Consider the following 24,677-nt stretch of genomic DNA (forward strand, 5'->3'; position numbering starts at 1 on the left):
TATTTACAATATCACCTGAAAGTGAGAACAGGAGTTCACATGGCACTATTGCAAGGTATTTACGTGCCAGATATGCTAAACATTCATATGCCCCTTCATGCTTCGTCCAGAGGACATGCTTCCATGCTGATGACGCTTGTTAAAAAATAATGCGTTAATTAAATTTATTACTGAACTCCTGGGGGAGAATTGTGTGCCTCCTGCTCTGTTTAACCTGCATTCTGACATATATTTCATGTTATAGCAGTCTCAGATGATGACCCAGTACATGTTGTTCATTTTAAGAACACTTTCACTGCAGATTTGAAAAAATGCAAAGAAGGTACTAATGTGAGATTTCTAAAGATAGCCACAGCTCTCAAACCAAGGTTTAAGAATCTGAAGTACCTTCCAAAATCTGAGAGGGACAAAGTATGAAGCTTGCTTTCAGATGTCTTAGAAGAGCAACACTCCAATGTGGAAGTAGTTCCGAACGGGGAACTACACAAAAATGAGACGGTTAGTTAAACAGAAATTAAAAGTTACACCACCAAAAGTAAAATATCTGCAAGCTGAATGGAAGCTTTTAAAAGACACCATAATAGAGGCTCAACTTAAATGTATACTCCAAATTAAAAAACATAGGAGGAGAACCAAAAAAGAGCAACCGTGGCTAAACAAAGTAAGAGAAGCAGTGAGAGGCAAAAAGGCATCCTTTAAAAAGTGGAAGTTAAATCCTAGTGAGGAAAATAAAAAGGACCATAAACTCTGGCAAATGAAGTGTAAAAATATAATTAGGAAGGCCAAAAAAAGAATGTGAAGAACTGCTAGCAAAGACTCAAAAAGTAATAGCAAATATTTTTTAAGTACATCAGAAGCAGGAAGCCTGTTAACAACCAGTGGGGTCACTGGATGATTGAGATGCTAAAGGAGCACTCAAGGATGATAAGGCCATTGGTGAAAAACTAAATGAATTCTTTGCATTGGTCTTCACAGCTGAGGGAGATTCCCAAACCTGAGCCATTCTTTTTAGATTTCAAATCTGAGGAACTGTCCCAGACTGAGGTGTCATTCAAGGAGGTTTTGGAACAAATTGATAAACTAAACAGTAATAACTCACCAGGACCAGATCGTATTCACCCAAGAGTTCTGAAGGAATTCAAATGTGAAATTGCAGGACTACTAACTGTCGTCTGTAACCTATCATTTAAATCAGCTTCTGAACCAAATGACTGGAGGATAGCTAATGTGATGCCAATTTTTAAAAAGGCTCCAGAGGTGACCCCGGCAATTACAGACTGGTAAGCCTGACTTCAGTACCGGGCAAACTGGTTGAAACTACAGTAAACAATAAAATTGTCAGACACATAGATAAACATCATTTGTTGGGGAAGAGTCAACATGATTTTTGCAAAGGGAAAGCATGCTTCACCAATCTACTTGAACTCTTTGAGGGGGTCAACATGCATGCGGACAAAGGAGATCCAGTGGATATAGCGTATTTAGATTTTCAGAAAGCCTTTGACAAGGTCCCTCTCCAAAGGCTCTTAAGCAAAATAAGCAGTCATGGGATAAGATGGAAGGTTCTTTCATGGATTGGTAACTGGTTAAAAGATAGGAAACAAAGGGTAGGAATAAACAGTTTTCAGAATGGAGAGAGGGAAATAGTGGTGTCCCCCAGGACTGTACTAGGCCCAGTCCTATTCAACATATTCATAAATGATATAGAAAAAGGGGTAAATAGTGGGGTGGCAAAATTTGCAGATAATACAAAATAGTTAAGTCCCAGGCAGACTGCGAAGCGCTATGAAAGGATCTCTCAAAACTGGGTGACTGGGCAACAAAATGGCACATGAAATTCAATGTTGACTAATGCAAAGTAATGCACATTGGAAAACATAATCCCAACTATACATATAAATTGATGGGCTGTAAATTAGCTGTTACCACTCAAGAAAGATCTTGGAGTCATTGTGGATAGTTCTCTGAAAACATCCACTCAATGTGCAGCAGCAGTCAAAAAAGCGAACAGAATGTTGGGAATCATTAAGAAAGGGATAGATAATAAGACAGAAAATATCATATTGCCTCTATATAAATCCATGGTATGCCCACATCTTGAATACTGCGTGCAGATGTGGTCGCCCCACCTCAAAAAAGATATCTTGGAATTGGAAAAGGTTCAGAAAAGGGCAACAAAAATGATTAGGGATATGGAAAGGCTGCTGTATGAGAAGGGATTAATAAAACTGGGACTTTTCAGCTTGGAAAAAAGATGACTAAGGGGGGATATGATAGAGGTCTATAAATTCATGACGAGTGTGGAGAAAGTAAATAAGGAAGTATTATTTACTCTTTCTCATAACACAAGAACTAGGGGCCACCAAATGAAATTAATAGGCAGCAGGTTTAAAACAAAGAAAATGAAGTATGTTTTCACACAACACACAGTCAACCTGTGGAACTCCTTGCCAGAGGATGTTGTGAAGGCCAAGACTATAACAGCGTTCAAAAAAGAACTAGATAAATTCATGGAAGACAGGTCCCTCATCGGCTATTAGCCAGGATGGGTAGGGATGGTGTCCCTAGCCTCTGTTTGCCAGAAGTTGGGAATGGGCAACAGGGAATGGATCACTTGATGATTACCTTTTCTGTTCATTCCTTCTGGGGCACCTGGCATTGGCCACTGTTGGAAGACAGGATACTGGGCTAGATGGACCTTTGTTCTGACCCAGTATGGCCATTCTTATGGAAACTACAGAACCTGAACCACCAAAAAAGAAAATCAATCTTCTGCTGGTGGCATCTGACTCAGATGATGAAAATAAACATGCATTGGTCTGCACTGTTTTGAGTCGTTATCGAGCAGAACCTGTCAACAGCATGGACGCATGTCCTCTGGAATGGTGTTTGAAGCATGAAGGGACATATGAATCTTTAGCGCATCTGGCATGTAAATATCATGCGACACCGGCTATGACAGTGCCATGCCAACGCCTGTTCTGACTTTCAGGTGACACTGTAAACAAGAAGTGGGCAGCATTATCTCCTGCAAATGGAAACAAACTTGTTGGTCTGAGCAATTGACTGAACTGGCTTGTAGGCTCTAAGTTTTACATTGTTTTATTTTGAATGCAGGTTTCTTTGTACATAATTCTACATTTGTAAGTTCAACTTTCATGATAAAGAGATTGCACTACAGTACTTGTAATACTATTTCTTTTGTTTTTTTGCAGTGCAAATATTTGTAATAAAGAAATATAAAGTGAGCACTGTACATTTTGTATTCTGTGTTGTAATTAAAATCAATATATTTGTAAATATAGAAAACGTCCAAAAATATTTAAATAAATGGCATTCTATTAACAACAGTGCAATTAATCGTAATTAATTTTTTAAGTACTTGACAGCCGTATTCATAGACAATGATTTGTTTATACTGCTCTGTATACTATACACTGAAATGCAAGTATAATATTTCTATTCCAGTTGATTTTATAATTATGTGGTAACAATGAGAAAGTAAGCAATTTTTCAGTAATAGTGTGCTGTGACACTTTTGTATTTTTATGTCTGATTTTGTAAGGTTTTCAGTGAGGTGAAACTTGGGGGTACATAAGACAAATCATACTCTTGAAAGGGTTATAGTAGTCTGGAAAGGTTGAGAGACACTGGTTTATAGTACATACCTTACAACAGGCACAGTATGTATAAAGATATATATTTAACTAGCAATACAATTTAACTAGCAGCAATACAATACAACAATAATGATAAAAACCCAGATTTGTACAATGAAGCTTTCTGCTGGAATATTAAGCCTGATTTTGACTGCATTTCCATCAGCATAAATCTGACACAACTCTACTGATGGAAAAGGACTTACACAGGCAAAAACTGTCGCAAGTAAGATCAGAATCAGGCCCCTTCCCATTTGCTGACCATCTCTGATTTTAATTTTGCAATCTGTTTTAATACTGTAGTTTTGTAATTGAAGAGAGTGGATGAAACCACACTCTTGATCATTCCATTGGTTGCTTCAGGAAAAAAACTGGCTGTGAAATCCTTAAACATCACACCCACCGCAATCTCTCTACTGCCAAGAGGACAGCTATACAGTCCCTGAAATCTAACCACCAGATAGTGATCAAACCAGCAGACAAAGGGGTGGGTGTCGCCACTGTAGTCCTCAACCATGACGACTATGTTAATGAGGCCAACTGACAACTCACTGACATCACCTACTATAAAGAACTGAAAGAAGTCCCCACACCACAATTTATGCAGGAATTTAAGGATACCATCAAATCCTTCCCCAAATAACTCCAAGAGGAACTCTACAAACTCATCCCACACAAATCCACAGCCCTTCTGCATGTTTTCCAAGATAAACCAGGGAACGCAGGTAAACCATCATATCTGGCCACAGCACTCATACTGAAGAAATATCAGGACTCACAGAAACTATCCTCAAACCACTCACCATACAAAGGGCCAGCTTCCTCCAGGAGGCAACTGACTTCCTCCAAAAACTTTGCAACAGTAACAACCTCTCTCAGAACACCATTCTTGCCACTCTGGATGTCACTTCACTATATACCAACATCCCTCACAATGACAGCATAAATGCCTGCCTCAAATATTTACAAGACAATGGTCAACCCTCAGATATCCACTCCAAACACATTGCCAAACTCATCCATTTCATCCTCACCCATAACAATTTTACATTCAACACCAAACACTTTGTCCAAACCATGGGAACAGGCATGGGTACTAGGATGACTCTCCAATATGCCAACCTTTTCATGGGCCACCTTGAAGAAGAATTTCTGGACAAATGCACCATAAAATGAATGATATGCCTGAGACACATCAATGGTATTTTCACCCTCTGGACAAATGACAAACTCCCTCATAGATTTCCACAAAACTTGAACCACCACCACCTGTCCATTAAACTCTCTCTGGAACACTGCCACACTAGCATCAACTTCAACAGTGGAATCCAACAGACAGCTATATACGAGAGACCCAACCACCCCAAGAAATCTTTACCTACACCCAAGCACTCAAATTCCACATAATATCCTCAGAGGAAAAAGTCTAGGATATAAAACTTGACACATTCAAAACTACCTTCACCAAACAAGGACATTCTACCAGAGAAGTAGGTCACATAATGGAACAGGCCATCCAAATACCTTGAGAGAACCTGCTTCAGTATAGAAATAAACCCCCTCCAACCGCACACCCCTACCTGTCACCTACCACTCACACTGGAACCTATATGGGGTATCATCAAACACCTACAACCATATTAATGGAAACCCCATCCTGAAAAAATCTTTCCTGAACTCCGTCTTCTGGCCTTCAAACAACCCCCTACCCTTTCCAAGCTCATCATCAGAACCAAGCTCCTCACAGACCAGGAGGTCAAAACTCAAAGTGGTACCAGACCCTGCCAGAACAACAGATGCAAAACCTGCAGAACACATCTGCACTGCTACAATGAGCAACACCCCCTCCCCCCAACACACCTTTCAAGATCCATGGGTCCTACGCATGCCTATCACAACATGTGCTGTACCTCATCCAGTGTACTAAATGCCTCAACAACAACTGTGCGGGTGAAACCAGACAATCACCATGAACTCTCTCAGGAAAATGCTAAAAGACAAAAACAGCATATCACCTGTGCATGAACACTTTCCACAAAGCGCATTTATATTCCCCATCTTGCAAACAGAAGGTATGAGAAAATAGCACACCATGGTGATAGGCTTTGACCAGAAATGAGCACAGGTACATAAGGTTCTGGGCTAGCAGAGAATGTAGGCTCTACTGACCCTGCTATCATTTCTGCACATGCCTCTGCCTCTACTTTTGACATTTCTATCCCTGGCCCGAGCCTGGCACTTTGTGCAGCTTCTTTGGTAATTTCATTATTTTTTCTCCTCCCCATCACTTCTGCTACACATGGACACAAAGCAGCTTCTGACACATTGCCAATGGATTTTATATTAATAACTTTTTTCCTTATTATTGAATTTATAACTAAAAAAAGTTGCTGGGTTGACAATCCTAAAGACTGCAGTTCTATCAACAGAACAGGCAGATCATGCACAGCAATGCGGCAAGCTTCCCCCCCACACTTCCTACCTGTAGGCTTCATTCCTGACCTGGAGGTACCACCTCAAGGGGAAAGAGAGTACAGCAGAGTCTCCATGCCCAGTCAGTTCAGGTACTAACTAGGGTACCCATTGTGCTGGTGATTTGATGTCTGTCTGTCTGTTCGTTCTTAAATTTTACTAACCCACGAAAGTAGGTTTGAATTTGTTTGGTTTAACCCTGGAGTTTCTTTTCTACACAGCTACACATGGAACCAATAATTTACATGTGCAAGAATTAAACACTTAGATTCTGTAGTATAAGAATATGACTAGAAAGGCACACAGACACTCTAATATTCGGTGTACCACTTACTATCATTCAGTGCAATGAAATTGTTTCATTTAAACAGGAACAACATTCATTACATCTACAATAAGTCTTCAGTTTAAAACAAAACAAATATATGTATGCTTTTACCTCAAACCATTGTTTGTTTCTTCATCTGAAGAGAGGCCATTGCATACATTCCCGAAAGAGTGGCTGGGTTTCAATTTGGCTTCCTCACAGTCTGATGTTGCGTCTCTCTTTTTCCTTTTACCAAAAAACTTCTTGAAAGGCTGGAATTTGCCTGCCCTTTTCTTGTCTGCAGATCACAAGACAAACACATATGGTAACTTATCAAGGCTGCACTTTGGTGTGTGCTAGAAAATCACAGCGGCTAGAACTTGCAAAGGAAAAATGAGGTCAAAGAGCAATCACCAGCCTAAGCAAACCCTGTGCTTGGAATTTAAATGCACGGCTGCAACTCACTGTCAAGGCACAATATCGACAGAGCAAAATGAAGAGCATTAAAACACCTGCTCTCTGGATTAAAGATTCATGCTGAGGTGTCAGTGCGGTCAAACATTTGGATGGGGGGGGGGAATCATTTACAAGAGACAGAATGAAAAACCAATAGAAGGAGATTCATTTTTAGATTGTGTAGTACTTTTCTTTTGTCCTGGTCACTAAAGAAAAGCTCTGCATTCATTACCATATTGCAGCAGGTGCTACATGCACTGGTTTGAATGGAAGAAACTGAAAATAACTTAGTATATATTATTTATATTGTGCCATAGGTGAACAAGGCACTTTGAAGACAAACAAAGATAATGGGTTAAATTCTCAGAGTTACATCAATGTACATCGAGAGTGAAGTTTATAAAGATGGGTATCATTCTTCTCATTTTGCAGATGGGGCAATGGAAACAGAGAGAGTTTATGTGACTTGTCCCGGTCGCAAAGTGTGTCAGTGGCAGGGCCAGGAATAGATCCCTAGTTGCCTAATTTCCAGAGCCAAATTCAACCCAGCATGACCCACAGTGGGGGGGAAAAATGTTTAAATCAGCATAATCTCATGAGCGCTAGGACCCAGGAGAAAAGGAAGGGGAGGGATGGAGTAGCTCAGCCCTTTATGTCCTCCCGCTCAGCCCCTGCTCACCTTCAATTAACCCCATCTCACAGCTTCTCCTACTTCCAGCCTGCACAGTCCTCAGGTTGCAGGGATTGTGGGGGACATAGGAGAAACTCTTCCACCATTCACCCTCTAGCCAGGCCTGGTACCCTACCAATTCACAATCTTTGCAAGAACATCCTGGCATGAAACTACAAGGAGATTTTGGGTCTCAGGTTAAAAAAAGACTGAGAACCATTGCATTAGGCTACACTTGGCCCAAATCTTCAAGCATTTGAGATTTTTCCTCATTTGGTAAAGGCACTGTCACAGTTCCTGAGTCAGCTGCACCTCCGAGTCCCTCATGCGCTCCTCCAGGGCACCCCACTTAGGTCTCAGGCCTCCAGCCATCACTTTTCTCATGACAGAATCCTATGATTTCTTCCCTTCAGTCCAGAGTCTTTTCTATAGACCCTTCCAAATTATTGTGGTTACCTCAGCAGGTCTGTCTTCAGTTCAGGACCTGCATTCCCGCAGGGGCAATGACAGGGCTATCCAGTGACCAATCACTTTCATCAAGTGAAGTACTATTTATTCAGAACAAAAGCATTTAAGAGAAAACATATCTTAAAAACAATAAACAACTTATATGCATGACTAGCTTACAAAGTGGTCAGCCATCTTTCCCTTGGGGACTGTGGTAAAATACTTCAGGTCCTTCCAAAGGGTTTGGTTCTGTTGGTCAGTCTCATGCTTGTCAGTTCTTGGACAGAGTTTCCCCCCTCCCAGGTCACTATTTTTATACCGTTTCAAGTCCTTTGTGTTCTTAGGCCTCTTAAACTAGATCAAATCAGTCTATAAAGCTTCCTCCTTGGGGGCAGGGGTAGGGGGTAAAACTTTAAAATATTTGTTACATGGATTATTTCAGAATTGAAGATTTGCCTCAATTACCTCCATTATTTTTAGCTCCTGCAGGAAGCATTCCTTATCTTACTTATTTAGCCAAGAAATGCAAAAACTAGCAAGCACATAAAGATACATATAACATTTATAACATCATAGGCACTATTCATGAAAATGGCTCTTGTAGGCTGGTAGAGCACAGAACAAATTGTGCACTACCAGAGACAAGACTTGTGGAAGGAACTGGATTGCCACAGTTTCCATATGTCTGCTACTATAACAGGGACAGATCTCTCCCCTCTTTTTCAATAAGGATTTCAGTCCATACCATTCCAACAGCACAGCTAGCTCACTCAGCATATAGCATAAGCCAGTACAGTCACAATGACTTTTTGAAAGGGCCCTTGTATTTTCAGCCCACTTGCTGCTGTCCTATCCCCACTGTAGGCTGGTAACAGAACATCAAGTCTAAACCTGCACTGGACATGGGTCCGGAGATAAATTCAAGCCCTAGACTTTTCATTAAACTAACAGCTGTGAATAGAAAACTTATAATTAAAATATCTTTGTATATTTGTAGCCTAGGGTTTTCAAACGCTCTCATGTTCATTAAAGGAAGCAGTTTTAGGTATTGCTTCCACATATCAGCATGTAGTTTGAAGATCATCATACAGCATTTGGGAAACCACAAACAACTGTAGTTTTTAATATGCACCATATTTTTATTCAAAATACCCCAAAGTTTGAAATTGTGCATAAGCTGTTTCCAAGCACATAGCAAATAATATGTGTTTAGCTTTATACAGAGATACCGACGGACCATTTGCTTTAAATGAGCAGATATTGGAGCTTCAGTCTGATAATCCCAGCAGAGAACAAAATATTTTCACCATTTTAGAACTACAACACTAAATGGGCTCAACCCTGCATCCCTTGCATATATTTAACTCCCTGTGAAGTTAATGAAAGTTTTGAGAGGACAATTGTAAGATCAGGCCCAGGAGGAAAATTATGACATATGCATACAACCAAAGTTCCCAGTGTAGAATAGGTTGACACAAACCATAAACTGAAGTCAGTAACATACACAAACACACAGACATATGCTTAATTAACTTATTGTCAGTGCCCTAATAAGGAAGAAATATCAATATATATTATTATGGCACCATTTCACTCTCTCTGTTCTTCCCAAGTGATGCAACACTTTATATCTGCACATCATAGCTGCCATTCTTTCACATGAGGACAAGTTTTTCTTCAGAGCCAATAAATGTCAATCCTTTAAATCAAGCTGGATGGCTCACTGTTAAACGGATGGGTAATCTGAGGCAGCCCTTGACCCCCAGGGCTGAGCAAGCTGTGCTTGCAACATCCCCAGACCCTTCCAGCATTGACACAAGTAGTAGTCAATCCCACATCTTCCACAGGACAGTGCAAGTTCACTACCACTTGGGCAAGGTCTTTGTAACAAGCTTTTGGTTGTTTCATAAATGTTATTTTATAAAAACAAGATATTTGATGATTCCCAAGATCTAGAAAGTGGGACAAGTCTCCATTTCTATGCTGATATGACACTAAGAGGAATCAAGAAGTTGGAAATGTGGTGGACACAGATCTCCCAAAACCATAATGTGTCTTTTGCTCTAAGATGAAAGCTGACTTATTCCTTGTCATATTAAATGTTATGGAGGGTGATGATGGTGGTGGAGCCCCTAGATGCTGCAGGCATGTTTCAAAGACAATTGCTGAAATAGCCTGAAAACAACTCTAGTCATATGTGCAATTTCCTAGTGTTTTATTAACTACCAGGTCTGGAATTATGCAAATTCAGCTCCAAGACAGCAAATGAAATAAGCAATCGAACCTTGGTCTTGCTTAGTTTACACACCTTTTTCTTTATTTCTTTCAGAAAATCACTATGAATAGTTAATAGCAAATTGAGGAATGTTGTACTTCAGAGTCTAAATCATGGAAAACTATGGTGTGAAGGCAACAGCTAAACAGAAATGAATGCAGGAAGAAGAATACCACATCATATACAGTAAATGCTCTCTTTGTATCTGATGCCAGTGGAGTAGCAAGAACACATTAAAAACAATCTTTAACCTGTGATATAATTCCTCAGTTGTATCTGTTGATGGAAGTGCAACAACTGCAGGACAGACAGGGCCGGCTCCAGGGTTTTTGCCACCCCAAATGGTGGGGGAAAAAAAAAAAAAAAAAGCTGCAATCACAATCGCAATCGGTGGCAGCTCTACCATGCTGCTTTCTTCTTCGGCGGCAGGTTCTTCCCTCTGAGACAGACAGGGACTCTCCGCCGAATTGCCCCGGAAGAGCCCGACGTGCCGCCCCTTCCCTTGGCCACCCCAAGCACCTGCTTGCTTGCTCAGCTGGTGCCTGGAGTCGGCCCTGAGCACAGAGAGCTAAAGTGAAGCCTAACGCAACCTTTGGCATGCTACATTGTCGCACATGATCATACTCATCTTTACTAGAAAAATGGGTTCCACAGACAATCCATCTTTCATCTTAGTTCACTGCACTTGAAACTTGTAATCTCTATCAGTGACACCTCCCTAATAAAGCTGAAGGCAGCTGCAATCTGCTGTATTTTATGCAAATTGGATCTGGCCCTTGGACTCCTGGCAAAAGCCCAAAGCACCCTTTCAGTCTGTCAAAGTATGGACACCCTTGCTCCAGCAACTGTGGCAACTGACAAATCCCTGCCCAGGGGAAACTCACAGTAAGATTGTAATATAGGGACTCAAATGTCAATGGACTCCATTGCAATATATTTTCTATAGTGTCCTTTCAACCAATAGCATAAACCATTCAACTCAATTATGGGTCATATAAATTTAGATGTGACACTTAAAGAGTAGAAGAGACTCAGTTGTTTGGATAGAGAATGGGAGAGTGTTCCCAAGCAATAGATAAGAAACAGTAAAAGACTCTGAGGCAGGGTGAAGGAGATGCCAAAATTGGTGTTGTTAAACCAGATAGGCACTTTTCAATCAAAAGAACAAACGTCACGTGACAGATGTTAGTCACATCCCATAATCCATCAATGGCAGGCCCTCAGTTACCATGGTGATTAAGGTGGTATAAGAACCTATACAGAATAACACAGAATAGGATTCAAAATAGGCAGGAAGCAAACGAAGGTGACAGATGCTGCAGGTTGTGATTAAAGAGAAGGGATACAGAGAAACTATGAGAAGGAATTACATTAGTCAAAAGGGGAGTGTTGAAAGCATAGATAGAATGAAATCCTGAACCATTTGAAGTCAGTGGTAAAACTCCCATTGACTTCAATAGGGCCAGGATTTCAACCCTGATATTCAGCTAGGTAGGTGCTAGTTTGTGAAGATCACACAACACTCATCAATTGTCCATTCGCTGTCCAAATTGTGGTAGCTTGCCCATTAACAGCTGTATTCATACAGTAGGTATACAGACTCTCAGAAGCAGCATTATATTCTATTTTAAATTTTGTACTCTGTTCATTTACCTTTTATACGTTGGTACAGTACAAGATATTAGCTAGACAGGGGCATAAAGTGACTTCTGACATTGTCCTTGGAGGTTAAACTATCTTTGTTCCTTGTCAGTGAATTTAATACTCACAAAATATACTCGACAGGCAACCCCTAAAACTGCAGCTCTATTGACAGATCACAGGCAGCAGCAGCGCAAGCTTCTTTACACTGTCCACCAACATTTATGATTATTTATGCTTCAGTAATGACTAAAGACTCCAAGATTGAAGTCCATTGGGCCAGGTACTGTACAAAAACATGAGAGACAGGCTCTTCCCCAAAGAGCTTAGTCTAAATAGAACAGACAGTGGAGGAGAGGGGAAACAGAGGTACATACCGAGAGATAAAGTGACTTTCCCAAGATCACACAAGTGGTCAGTGGCAGAGAAGGGAACAGAATATAGGTCTTCTGACTCCTAGTCCAGTACCCTACTTCTTAGCCTTTGGAGTTAGGCCTTGACCTGGAGGCAGCAGCCCTAACTAGATTATGTTTATTGATCATGTGGGTGGATGATTACGTACATAGAGCTGGTGTGGCTTTCATAAAAATGTACTCAGTTACATATTGGTGTAAGAGCGCTACGGTATCCAATTACAAATGGTGGCTGCAATACATGTTTTTCTCTAATGTTTAGGAACACATCTGTGAATGGGTGATCTGGATTAGAGGTCACAATAAATGTGGTATGAACTTTTATGTGGAAATTACTGAATTGAAATCTGCTTGTACGTGACACTGCTGTACTACAGGTAGTGTCAGAATCAAGATAGCAATTTGATGTTTAGGATGAAGATTAAGAAATTTGGGTGGAGTGGAGCGAAGCAAAATGTAAAATGGAAGCAAACAGTGGAACAGAGATGGAATGTTGAAGAACTTAAATGCTTATTTCCTTGCCTTTTTGTTTGTTTTTTAACTTGCATTGGTGATAAAGTCTAGCAACCTCAGCTCTAAGTTAATGAATTTTTGTGTGAGAATTTCCACTTTTTAAAAATAGTATGTATCAATATTGATAGCTGTCTATATTACTAACTAATAACACTGATATGTATTACCCTCTACATGCACCTCCTGCAGAAACCCATGTGCCCCCATTGACTTGTTTCCCTTCCTGGTCCTCTGAAGAGCTGTCCTCCCTTCTCCCACAATCTTCCCCCATAGGGCCCAGACCTTTCCCCAAGTTTCCTCCATTCACAACCTGGACTGCCTCCATAATCCACCTTGGCCGCCTCCTCAACATTCCCTCCCCTGAATATCCCAAACTTTGCTGATTATTGTGGATAGATCTAAATGTGGATACATGTCAACCCTTACAAGCTGAATACAGTAGGGGAACAGTGCTCTCTGTGGGGAAGGATGGGGGTGACATGGAGGGGCAAAGAAGTAGAGTGGAGTGGAGGTTTGTTCTGCTGAATCTCCTAGGGTTTAAACAGACTGGAGCTCTTGTGCCTCTTTTCATTCATCAGACATCACAGTGGATCCACTTTCTGGCCTACTTCTCTCATGACCCTCAACTCATCTAGCTGCTCCATATATTGGCTAAACAAGAACTAGGAGAATGTGGGGAGGGAAACAGTCCAAATGCAGAAGAAGATGTAAATACCAAGGAGAGTGAGGAATTATTGAAGTTAGTACAAGAAAAATGAGATGAAATTAAAAAATGGAACATTTAGATCAGAAATCATGAATAACTTCTAGACAGCGAGTTCAGACCTCAGTTGTTTGAGAAATTTAAAACTAGACTGGACAAAATGCTGACAAGTATAGGGAACAATTCTCTATTGGCAAGGAGCTTAACTAGGTTATATAAATGGTCTTTTACATGTCTAACCTCTATGATGAAACTGAGAAACATTCAAATGAAAGAGAGCTTATGTAGGTCCAGAGGTGTCGAGAGAAAATAAATCATTTTTGGTTTTCACATGGGATTGATACGAACTGGTGATATTGACTTAAGTGTCAATAACACAGTCAAGACAAATCTATCTCTTGTAGATTCTACACTACTTGCAAGGAAACAGATGTCTCCACAGATGACATTGCCCTATGTGTAGGGCCCTACCAAATTCCCCATCCATTTTGGTCAATTTCACAGTCATAGGATTTTAAAAATTGTAAATTTCATGATTTCAGCTATTTAAAATCTATAATGTCAGTGTTGTAACTGTAGGGGGCCTGACTCACAAAGAAGTTGTGGGGGGCGGTCACAAGTTTATTGTAGGGGGGGTTGTGGTACTGCTACCCTTACTTCTGCACTGCTGCAGGCGGTGGTGCTGCCTTCAGAGCTTGGCAGCTGTTGGCCGGGAGCCCAGCTCTGAAGGCAGTGCCACCGCCAGCAACAGCACAGAAGTAAGGATGTCATGGTATGGTATTGCCACGCTTACTTCTGCGCTGCTGCCTGCAGAGCTGGGCCCTCAGTCAGCAGCTGCCACTTTCTGACCGCCCAGCTCTGAAGTCAGTAGTGCAGAAGTAAGAGTGGCATGATATGGTATTCCCACCCTTACTTCTGCGCTGCTGATGGCGGGGCGCCACCTTCGGAGTTGGGTGCCTGGCTAACAGCTGCTGCTCTCTCGCCGCCCAGCTCTGAAGGCAGTGCAGAAGGAAGGGTGGCAATACAACTACTCCCCTAAAATAACATTGTGACCCCCCCCTGCAACTCCTTTTTGAGTCAGGATGCCCAATTTGATCTCCCCTGTGAAATCTGTATAGTATAGGGTAAAAGCATACAAAGCACCAGAATTCATGGTGGGGGGAGGGGAGGGGGGAAGAGGGGAGAAAGGGGGAAGACACATGACCAGATTTCACAGTCCATGACATGCTTTTCATGGCCGTGAATTTGGTAGGGCCCTACCTATGTGATTTTTATTTCCTGCCTGCTACTCCACACATGGCTGATATAGTCACTTGTTAGGATAAAATATATGAATCAGTATAATAAACTTAAGACTTCTGTTAAAGGTATCAGAGTTCAAATACTATGTAAAGTCCTTTACTATCAGGATCAAATGAGATGCTATTTCAACACTTCTGTCTACAGAAGCAGGAAGTTATTGAGAAAGTAAAACTTGTTTGCATGTGGACCTGTTACTCTGAGTCAGAATGTGTTTTAACCCTTAGAATGCTCAGGGAAGATATAGTCAACCTTAGCTATATTTACTGAGGGACTGGAGCCAGGTCCGGATTATGACATTGTGAGGCCCTATGTCAAGTGAAAGAGGCCCCATACCATTAAAAAAATGAATGTATTAATTTCACAGAAAGGACATTGAATATGTAAACACTAAAGCTTTATGTTCGCATACAGACAAAGGCAAAGTTGCAAAAATAGAATAATCTTCATTTTCAGCAGTCCTCTTTAATTATGACATCATGACAGAAATAAATTTTAGACAAATTCTTTGAACTAATTGTGTATGTAAGTAAAGTAGAAGTAAACAATATAAAAAAATACAAAATCAAACAAAATTACAGTAAATAATACAATTTACTAGAAGAGTTCTCAGGAAATTTCTCTTCTCTGTTGGGGCATCTAAATTATGGAATTCCTTGTCTGAATAAGTACTGAGGTTCTTAGAGGATATAAAATGACAATAGAGGATATAGGATGCAGATAACCCACAAGCTTAAAGCTCACCTATTAGTTATATTGATATGAATTACATCCTGGTAATAAGCAAAAATCAGAATATTGTATGTGGGTTATATTATATACAAGAACTAGGGGCCACCAAATGAAATTAATGGGCAGCAGGTTTAAAACAAATAAAAGGAAATTCTTCTTCACACAGCGCACAGTCAACTTGTAGAACTCCTTGCCTGAGGAGATTGTGAAGGCTAGGACTATAACAGCATTTAAAAGAGAACTGGATAAATTCATGGAGGTTAAGTCCATTAATGCCCGTTAGCCACAATGGGTAAGGAATGGTGTCCCTAGCCTCTGTTTGTCAGAGGGTGGAGATGGATGGCAGGAGAGAGATCACTTGATCATTACCTGTTAGGTTGACTCCCTCTGGGGCATCTGGTATTGGCCACTGTCGGTAGACAGGATACTGGGCTAGATGGACCTTTGGTCTGACCCAGTATGGCCGTTCTTATGTTCTTTTCCAATAAGTTGATTTGTTTTGTTTTTATAGAAGGTTATACTGAATTACCTAATATTGGTACTAAAATTAGTAGCAAAAAGGTTTATTGAAACCAGTAAAAACTTTAATGTTATATTATAAATATTGAGATTTGTATAGCTAAACAACAACATATTATGTAAACAAACAAACAAACAAACAAAGGTTTCCGGCATATATCTCTCTCTCACACACACACACACACACACACACACACACACACACACACCCCGAAAACCTGTGTTATTTTACCAGGATATTTCTGTGAAAGTTAGTGCTATTTTGTCTATGTTCTCACAGAAAAACAAGAGAGGATACATAATTTTTTTACACCATGAATAACGAAATTTATCCTTCTTTTCATATGAATAAAGGAAAAAATGTTTGATTAATTTTGTTAGGGAAATACAAAGTTTATCCAGACTATATATAAAATATATTTATAAATGTTTATTCAGATTTAATTTTCACAATGAAACAATGAATTGTTGGGATTTTTCTTTTGCCATACTATAAAAATACAATGTATTATGCATATGATATGTGATTTATAAGTCTCTATAAGAATTTTTACATAGCATACTACCTATAGTAAAATATCTTGTGTGCTCCAAAACTGCTGAGCAGAAAATCCCAGTCTTCTTTCTAGGCAGACATCTCTCTTCACATTCGCTTCTCTATCCTGTCTCCCCTAGGACCACTAATTAATCTCAAGTAAACATCTCGGACACACAGAGTAACAACAAGCTATATGCGTGAAAGAGAAAGAAAATTTACCAGAAAAAAGTCTGGTAATCTCTAGACAGGCATTGAGAAAGTGAGAAAAACTAGCCTATGTTCAAGCAAATATAATTAATATTATAGGCTTTAATAGCCTATAAATCATATATGCACATGGTGAGCAAGTTATTTCAAACTAAGTACTTAGAATATTTTGATATATATGTATATCTTCCTTCACTCCTCTCAAAACCCTCTATTTATCCTTTCGTCGGCACTCTCTAATATTTACTGTGAAGGTTCCCGAAACTGATGGAGGGAAGCCAACACAAATTTATCCTCCTCAAGATCCACTCGACCCAAGTCCATAAGATGATCACCTGCAAACTCAATCATGTGAAGCATGGTTAGCGCATGAAGCAGAAAACAGTGTGCACACTAAAATACACAATTGTATGTGTGTACAGATCAAAAGAAGAAAGAACACACTGACATACGAGTATGAGCTTGGCAGGATTGCTTCGTGACACTGCCGTCTCCGACCTCACATTTTTCCCGATTTTATCGGCAGTGAGATTGATTTATTTATTTAAATAAGTTATGAAGGCATGGCCAGAATTTTACCAGTAGCAGCTGGCCAACAAAATGCTGCCTTAGGAGACTGATAGCAGACTTACTCATAGAAATATTAATTTTACAAGTGCAATTATCATTCTTTTTTCTCAGCCCAGGCCTCCTGCCTGTCAATAATGAACAATTACTGAAGGTCAGCATTGCATCCTTCCAAGAGTCCAAAACTGTCCCATGTTACTACAGCCAGGAATCTTCCCTCCTCCACAGCATAGTGCTCATCCAAACCCATGGAAAATGGCCAGTCCTCAAGGGGTTAAACACCTAGGAATGTTGTGAGCATAGTGACAGCAGCTAAAAGTAGTCCAAAAGTATGTCTACACTGCGAAAAATGTCAGCAAGTCTCAGAGCCTGGGTCAACTGACTCAGGCTCATGGGGCTAATGGCACTGTAGACATTTGGGCTTGGGCTACAGCCCATGCTTCAACTGGGTTTTAGGCTCCAGCTCAAATCCAATGCTATTGTTATCCCTGCAGCACAAGTCGATTGACCCAGGCTCTGAAACTCGCTGCTGCAGGTCTTTTTTTGGCTGTGTAGACACAGACAGATACAAGAACATTTGTTTACAGGCTTCATGAAGTACAGTGGATGCTATTGAGAGATTCTGAGTTGTAACTACAGGCACTGTAGAACAGAAGGATAAAAATAAAAGTTGTTTGTGATTACTTTGTGCTCTTAAAGCACTTACTGCTGTTTGGATGCTTTTAGAGAGGGAAAGATTGCTATAGCTTTCCACTCACCAATGAAGCATTCATCCATCATATAAAAAAAAAAAGGTATTTTACTGGGTCAAGGACCCTTTTAAATATAGTAGTTTTTTATTTATATGCACTAACTATCTTCTGACCTGCACAAGGCTTTGCTGAATATTCTCCTCTCAGTGAAAACATTTGCACAGCCTTGCCATACATGTAGTCATTTACACTTATTTTTATTTGTATTATGGCAGTTCCTAGAGGCACCGAGACTGGGGTTCCATTGTGCTAGGTGCTGCACAATCATATAGGGTTTGTCTAAACTTGAGTTTGTGGTCCTGTTTTAACTCCAGGTAATTGATTAACAAACATTTGTTCCAGAGCACAAGCAGTTTTGGTTTACCTTAGGCTGAGTCTTCAGACAAACCTATGATAAGTGTGTAGACAACATTTACAATTGTTTTAGTTAACTTGAATTAGTTTGCAATTAGCTAACTTGAGTTAAAACAGGACCACAAAAACTTATAATCCATTGTAAGAGACAGTCCCTACCCTGAAGAATTTACAGGCTAAATAGACAAGATAGAATACAGGTTGGAGGGGAAAGAGACTTAGAGAGATGAAGTGACTTGCCCAAGGTCATACAACAGGTCAGTGGCAGAGCCAAGACTAGAACCCAGATCTCCTGTCCAGTGCCTTAACCACCAGTATACACTGGGTCTCCCGAGCTCTGTGTAATTATTTCCACCTGTTCAGGGTAGTATAAATGCTATCAAATCAGATTCCTTAATTTATACTGGTGGTAACATTTTATCAGGACCATTGTTTGCATATGGCACCTGCAGCCTCAGGGCCAATCAAAATTTTTCTGTCAAAATTGTTTTTCAATAGAAAATTAAGTTTTTGACAAAATGAAATTTTTGGTAAAAAGTGTTTGCTTCCTGTGGGAAATGTTTACCTTTCGATCAAATAACCAAACGCCCAAAATACCAAAAAAAATTCAATTTGGAAATGTCATTACAGTTCCACGTGGGAGTAGTAGTTTAGGTTTCTCATGCCCCCTTTTTCCTCTGTAGGCTGAAATGGGCTCCCATCATGGACTGTAGTGGCTCAATAAGAGAGGAGACCATTGTGCATCATGGGAAGATGTAGTCCAGCCAGGAAGCCTGGCCCATGGAGGAGAATGGGGGCACGATGAACCCAAAGTACAACTAACTCCCAGGAGGCATCTAGGCAGCATTTCTGAATCAAAATTCTTCAGATTTTGGTTGAAAAATTCAGTTTAAATATTTTTGCTTAAAAAAAAAAATCCATATTTCCCCCTGAATGATCCCCCACCCATTTTCCAACTCACTCTAGTTCTTTAGCTCTCCAGCCATTTTCAAATCGTATCTGAAAATAATCTCTCTTCTTCCTCCAACTCTATAATGTTTCTTTCCCTCTATTTTTAATTTTGCCTTTGTAGTTATACACCTCTGCCCCGATATAACACTGTCCTCGGGAGGCAAAAAATCTTATTGTGTTATAGGTGAAACCACGTTATATCAAACTTGCTTTGATTCACCGGAGTGCGCAGCCCCGCCTCCCCAGAGCACTGCTTTACCACGTTATATCCTAATTTATGTTATATTGGGTCGCGTTATATCGGGGTAGAGGTGTATTTTTAATCCTGGTGGGATATTGGCTAGGAGACTGGCAGGGCCGGCTCCAGGCACCAGCCGACCAAGCACGTGCTTGGGGTGGCACCTGGTAAGGGGCGGCCAATCTTGGGGTGGCGGGGGGGCGCTCAGGGTTTTTTTCAGGGGGTTCAATCGGGCGGCGCTGGGGGTGGGGTGGGTTGTTTTTGTTTCGGCGGCTGGGCGCGCGGGGGGCGCTGGGGGGCGGGATTCGGCAGTGGCGCGGGGCTCCGCGGTGGGGGGCGGGTGTTCAGCAGTGTAGCTTGGCAGTGTTCGGTGGCTCGGCGGGAAGTGTGTGGGGCGGTGGGGGGTTCGGCAGTGCGGCGCTCGGCGGGGGGGTTCAGCAGCGCTGCACTCTGCTGGGGGCTGGGGGGTGTTTGGCTGCGCTCCGCCGGGGTGTGTGTGTTTGGCAGCACTCGGTGGCGGGGTTCGGCAGCACCGTGTTCAGCGGTGCTCCACGGAGGGCTGGGGGGTTCGGTAGTGCGGCGCTCCGCGGGGGTTTGGGGGGTTCGGCGGCGCTCCGCGGGGGGCTGGGAGGGTTGGCGGGGGTGTTTGGTGGCGCGGTAGGGGGGTGGCGTCGCGGTGCTGAGGGTGTGTGTTATGGCGGCGCTATGGAGGGCGGCACTTTTTTTTTTTTTTCGCTTGGGGCGGCCAAAAAGTTAGAGCCAGCCCTGGAGACTGGTCTTTTCTTTTAGTTAGCCATGCCTATTTCATTCCCAGAGTGGATTACTTTGATGTGCTCTGTAGGGATTCACCTGAAAACTACTCAGAATCTTTAGGTGGTACAAAACACAGCTGCCTGTTTACATGATGGAGTCTCTTGCAGGCAGCATGCTGCATACACCTGTGTTCCATGCTGGTTTTAACCAATCACAAAGCCCTTTATAATATGTATCCTGTTGCCTTAGAAACTACTACTCTCCTAATGTTTTCCAGCTGCAGTTGAATCAGGTGGGGTACTCAAGCTAATAGTCCCAGATTTAAGCAGGAGGAGGCTATAGCCAGGAGGCTCTCTCAGTCAAAAACCCTAAACTCTGGTATTCATTTCTCTCCTGCCCTCCACCGGACCAGCAGAATCTGTGTGTGTTGACTTTCAGAGTGTGTGACTAGGCTAATCTATTTCCCTTGGTTATTTCTGAGGGAATGGTGAGGGCAAGACATTGAATTAGAAGGACTTTTAATGTAGTATTGTCCCAACTTAGACATTTTTTATGTATTTTTACAAGGTTTGCACGTCTCAAGTTTTGAGGAGACATTTTAAAAATTTAAATGAAGAAACATACCCAAACACCCCCAACTGTATTATGATGCTGGATTTGTGTGAAATGACAAATCACAACACATTCCTCACCCCAGTAGGGCATGCTGCTGGAATGGAATAGATCAGCAATAGCACAGGCAATAAATTCAAGATGTTCATTGGTCTATTTCTGTCAATTTAACAATACTCTGCATTGATATGACGTTTTAACTAAAGATCTCAAAGACCTATACAAGTAATTAGTCCTGTGAAGGAGATCCTCATAGCCCCTCAATATCAAAGGAAACAAAACCAACAGTATAGATGGAAAGCAGAAACAGACACTAGCTTGCCTTGAAGTCATATGCATAACTTTTTTGGTCTAAGTCTGGTCTCACATCAGAGATGGCTATTTCTTTTCTGACTACATTCTTCACTCAGTTCAATCTGCTGCTAGGTTCCCCCTGCTATTAACTGTAATGCTAGCATCTAACTACATGCATGAAGCTATATTAAATAAAATAAAAAAAGAAGAGGCTGGGCCCAACTGTCAACAAGACCCTTCACATAGCTAAGCATGGAAGATTTTATCTGGAATGTTATCAGTGGAATTCAATACTTTCTCTAGGGCAAATGAATTTTGTGAAGAACAGCAACAGAAACTGATCTCTGACTGAACAAGAACATTAACACTTGAGACTTTGCAATAGGAATTGACATTGAGAATCTTTGCGTTGCAGCATAAAGCCAGAATCAGTATTTACAGTCTTAGAGCCTGATTCTATGCCACTGACTTCAATAGGAGCAGTAGCAGGCCCATGTACTGTAAGTATCACCATCTCCATTTGACACATGGATAAACTGAGGAACAGAGAGGTAAAGGCCAAAATATTCTGAAGTGTTTACTTATTTTTATCATCCAACCTGAGACACTGAAGGCTGGGTTTAAGAGGCACTAAGCACCCAGCATTGCCACTGAACTCAAATGGAGTTATGTGTGCTTAGCATGTCTTGAAAATCAGGCTCTAGGCACAAGATTTTCACTGTGACCTGTAGGGCTAGCTCTTCAAAATAATTCAGCATCTGTGAAATTCTGGCCCCGTGTGTCTCAAATTGAGCATTCAAAACTGGAAATGCATAATGTTAGTGGACTCCAGAAAATTTTGGCCAAAGCGGATTGCCTGCTCTCCTGCTCTAACCACTATCATATAGCTAATTAAAGCTATCTGGAACTAACAGCCTAAAAGGTGTAACAGTCCAACCACCAATGTCCAGATATTTGTAACCTGATTTGACCAAGCACAAAACAAAAAATACCATGTTCACATTAACAAGATATGCCCACGTATAACTGTAGCTCCAGTAAAATCTGAGGCTTATGCTAGCAAAGAAGAAGAACTGTGGCCAATCATGCTTTTCATAAAGTAAAGAGTTTTAGCATTAATATATACACCATGTGGTGTTTACTCCCTCAGGTTTTTTTTAAAATAAACACGATTTTCTTGCACGTTGAATGTTATCTTATTTCTAAAAACATTTTTCAGTACAATGTAACAAACAAAATATATGGATTGGGAGTTACAAACATTTAGTATAAGTCTTCAAAAACAAACGAGTGATTTTGAGTGGCTCAAGTTTTGGGTGCCCAATTCAAAACACCTTAAAAGAGGCCCAACATTCAGAGACTGAATGTTCAGCTCTTTCTGAAACTCAGGTCCCCTTAAGCTGTCTCAAGAAATCACCCCAAATATCACAAGTCACTTTTGAAAACATAGGTCTTGATTACCATGAGTTACATGGCATCACAGACATGGTTTCACCAGTTAAAAGTAATGAGGCCAACCAAAATTCAGGCCAATAAAATTATCTCACAGCACAGTTTTGCACATTTTCTGTTCCTATAGTCAATTCAGAAGACGCACAATCAAGATTTCCATTTTAAAAACTTGAGATTGGATAGTGCCAATTGTTTCATTTTTCTCTCCTTGTGCAAGGTGATACACAAAGGAGCAAACAAACACATTGCTAAGGGTACATCTATACTTACCTCCGGGTTCGGCGGTAAGCAATCGATCTTCTGGGATCGATTTATCGCATCTTGTCTAGATGCAATAAATCGATCCCGGAAGGGCTCGCCATCGACACCGGTACTCCTGCTCCGCGAGAGGTGTATGCGGAGTCGATGGGGGAGCCTGCCTGCCGCGTGTGGACCCGCGGTAAGTACCTTGTAGTTCGAACTAAGATACTTCGACTTCAGCTACGTTATTCACGTAGCTGAAGTTGCGTATCTTAGTTTGAACTGGGGGGTTAGTGTGGACCAGCCCTAAGACTTTCTGACAAAGAAGAAATGTTCTTTTATGACTGTCACATAAGGTTTCTATTATTTAATTAAATTCTAGCTGGATTTTTGACATGGTGAGCATCTAGATACAGTTTTTCTTCTCTTACTGCATAACCCAAAATGGGATCAGTAATTACATACTGTGACATAAAGCAGCTGGAATCACTAAAACTGGCAATTTATGAAGCACTTCCATAGCAGAGTGTCATTACTCAGAACGCCAGGACCTTATTAATGAAGCAAAGCAGTAGATAAAATATATTTTGATTCACTGTGACTGGCAAGGATCAGAAAAACCTAGCTGGAGATTTTCATCACAGGGAATGCATTTAGATATGTTTTCGTGGGGCAGGCGCAAATACATGAATCTCACCCCCATAACACAGATGCATTGACATGATATTTTTACTAGCAGGCGAAAAGGAGGTCAGATGGAGTAAAGAGAGTAAGATTCTCATTATAAGATGTTTCCTACTTGAAGGTCATCACAGATGGATAGTATTTTTTTGCCCCCATCAGCACTCCTTTTGATTTGGTTTACTTAGCATCCATTAAGTCACTCTTACACTACTTGTTCTATGAAGCAGAAATACCAAATGAGAACAATGCAGCCAGCATTACCACATACACAGCACTGTAGCACATACAAAATGCCAGACACAGACAAGATAAATATGTTGAGTTCACAGTTGTATGCTGTTTTTCATAGTTGTGAAAGTTAGTCTGATGTGAGGAAACAGAACATGAAGACTCAGGTTCCAAGCAAATTACCAATTGCACCGTTGCTTGCTGCCTGAACAATATGAGGCTGGAAAATACTATACGTCTAATCTTCTCATGGCATGTCCTGCCATGACTGCAGGGGAATGGACTAGAGGACCTTTCTAGGTCCCTTCCAGTTCTACGATTCTATGTTGTAAAGTGGGTCTGACTCAAACCACGCACCCCCAGCTCACAACAGTCTTCTATTTTGCAATGACCTAAACAAAATTCCAGATTCCAAATTACCCTAACCTGGGGGATGGATGGGAATCTGAATTCAGATTCTGCATGTATAGTAAAACTAGAATTGGAAGGATTAGGTTTTTATTGGTAAATGTTGATAAACATGGATTTCACTGTACACACGCAAACTGACAAAAATATTTCCACTGATGATAATCAAAATTTACAAATAGGCAAAGTAAGCAAAACGATGCTTAAGAACTTATAGGAGTTTGATTTAAGGATATTTACACTGTCTGTTTTGACATGTGATGTTGACTATTTGTGTTTAACTCTTATATAGC

The 24,677-nt window shown here is 40.9% G+C and overlaps 1 protein-coding gene across 26 annotated transcripts in view; it reads right to left on the reverse strand.

Annotated features, from left to right (window-relative positions):
- The window catches only part of CRACD (capping protein inhibiting regulator of actin dynamics), a 215,452-nt gene that overhangs the window by 67,778 nt on the left and 122,997 nt on the right, over positions 1-24,677 (reverse strand). For 22 of the 26 annotated variants that reach the window (XM_065596839.1, XM_065596828.1, XM_065596850.1 and 19 more), the window contains one exon: positions 6,571-6,736. Coding sequence is in view for 9 of the 26 variants with exons in the window: in XM_065596828.1 (XP_065452900.1) it covers positions 6,571-6,736 (166 nt within the window). In the remaining 17 variants the exon portion in view is untranslated. Of the gene's footprint in view, positions 1-6,570; positions 6,871-24,677 lie in introns of those variants that run through there. The other 4 variants (XM_065596844.1, XM_065596847.1, XM_065596852.1 and 1 more) reach the window with 4 other exon arrangements.

This window comes from Chrysemys picta, chromosome 5, assembly GCF_011386835.1.
Source record: "Chrysemys picta bellii isolate R12L10 chromosome 5, ASM1138683v2, whole genome shotgun sequence".
Lineage (NCBI taxonomy): Eukaryota > Metazoa > Chordata > Testudines > Emydidae > Chrysemys > Chrysemys picta.